The 1120-nt window shown below is 26.3% G+C and overlaps 1 protein-coding gene across 1 annotated transcript in view; it reads left to right on the top strand.

The window, feature by feature from the left end:
* Positions 1-53: 53 nt before the first annotated feature.
* LOC108572640 (ATP-dependent RNA helicase SUV3 homolog, mitochondrial) overlaps positions 54-1120 on the top strand; it is a 3514-nt gene continuing 2447 nt past the window's right edge. Inside the window, exons 1-4 of the mRNA XM_017934899.1 lie at positions 54-321; positions 401-623; positions 711-879; positions 944-1055. Coding sequence (XP_017790388.1) covers positions 54-321; positions 401-623; positions 711-879; positions 944-1055 — 772 coding nt within the window. The remainder of the gene's footprint in view (positions 322-400; positions 624-710; positions 880-943; positions 1056-1120) is intronic.

Raw genomic sequence — 1120 nt, 5'->3', positions numbered from 1 at the left:
TGTTCATCGTTTAATTATATTTAAAATTGTGCCCAAAACAATATTGAGAAGTGATGGTATTAACTTGCTTTTTAAATATATTTTTTAGGCAATTAAAACCTACAGTAAAATTGACCCAAAGCATAAAAAGGAAGCACAGTAAACATAATTCAAATATAAGTTCTTTATTTGAACCAGTTCCTGTTAAAACAGAGTTAAAAGATGCAAATGTTGGTGCAGAATTATCTGGTACTTTAAACAAAATTACAATCATACAGACTTTATGTTCTTTTGCAAACAAAGATGCAATTAAAGATTTAAGTAAAAGTCATGGATTGGATGGTAATTGTTATTATTTATTTTTGTGTTGTTAAATAATCATTTTTGTAGTGTTCTATCTTAATTATTTAATTATTTGCAGAAATGATTTTTGACAAAACTATGAATAGTTTTCGAAAATATTGTGTAGACTCTGATACATTACCTACAGATCTTCACATTGTCTTAAGTGATATTATACAAGAAGCTGGAAATATTACGGATATATTTCCTTACTTCTTACGTTTTGCCAAACAAATGTATCCGCACCTTGATTGTTTAGATGAATTAAAGAAAATCAGTGATCTTCGAAATCCAGCTTATTGGTAGTGATCAATATAAAATACATAAAATACATTTGGATAAAAATGACACTGAAGAAATTTAAATATTTTAATTTTTATTATATTTAGGTATCCTGTAGCTAGACATAAAAAGAGAAAAATTATATTTCATGCTGGTCCTACAAATAGTGGTAAAACATACCATGCATTACAAAATTTTATGAAAGCAAAAAGTGGTGTTTATTGTGGACCATTAAAATTATTAGCCAATGAAGTTAGTAACAAATGTAATTCTATGGTGAGTAACAAATATGACATTGCTATTTGATTACTTTCATTACATTAAACATAAATAATTGTAGGGTACACCTTGTGATTTAATAACTGGAGAAGAACACAAATATGCAAAAAGTGTAGAATATCCTGCCAAACATGTATCATGTTCTGTAGAAATGGCAAATATACAAAATACTTGTAGGTATCTTCAATTTACAAACCATTTTTTCTTATTTAAAAATATTAAAACAGAAATATTAATT

Source organism: Habropoda laboriosa, unplaced genomic scaffold, assembly GCF_001263275.1.
Source record: "Habropoda laboriosa isolate 0110345459 unplaced genomic scaffold, ASM126327v1 scaffold22, whole genome shotgun sequence".
Classification (NCBI taxonomy): Eukaryota; Metazoa; Arthropoda; class Insecta; order Hymenoptera; family Apidae; genus Habropoda; species Habropoda laboriosa.
Note: the sequence above shows the minus strand (reverse complement) of the source record. Positions and strands in the feature narration are given on the sequence as shown.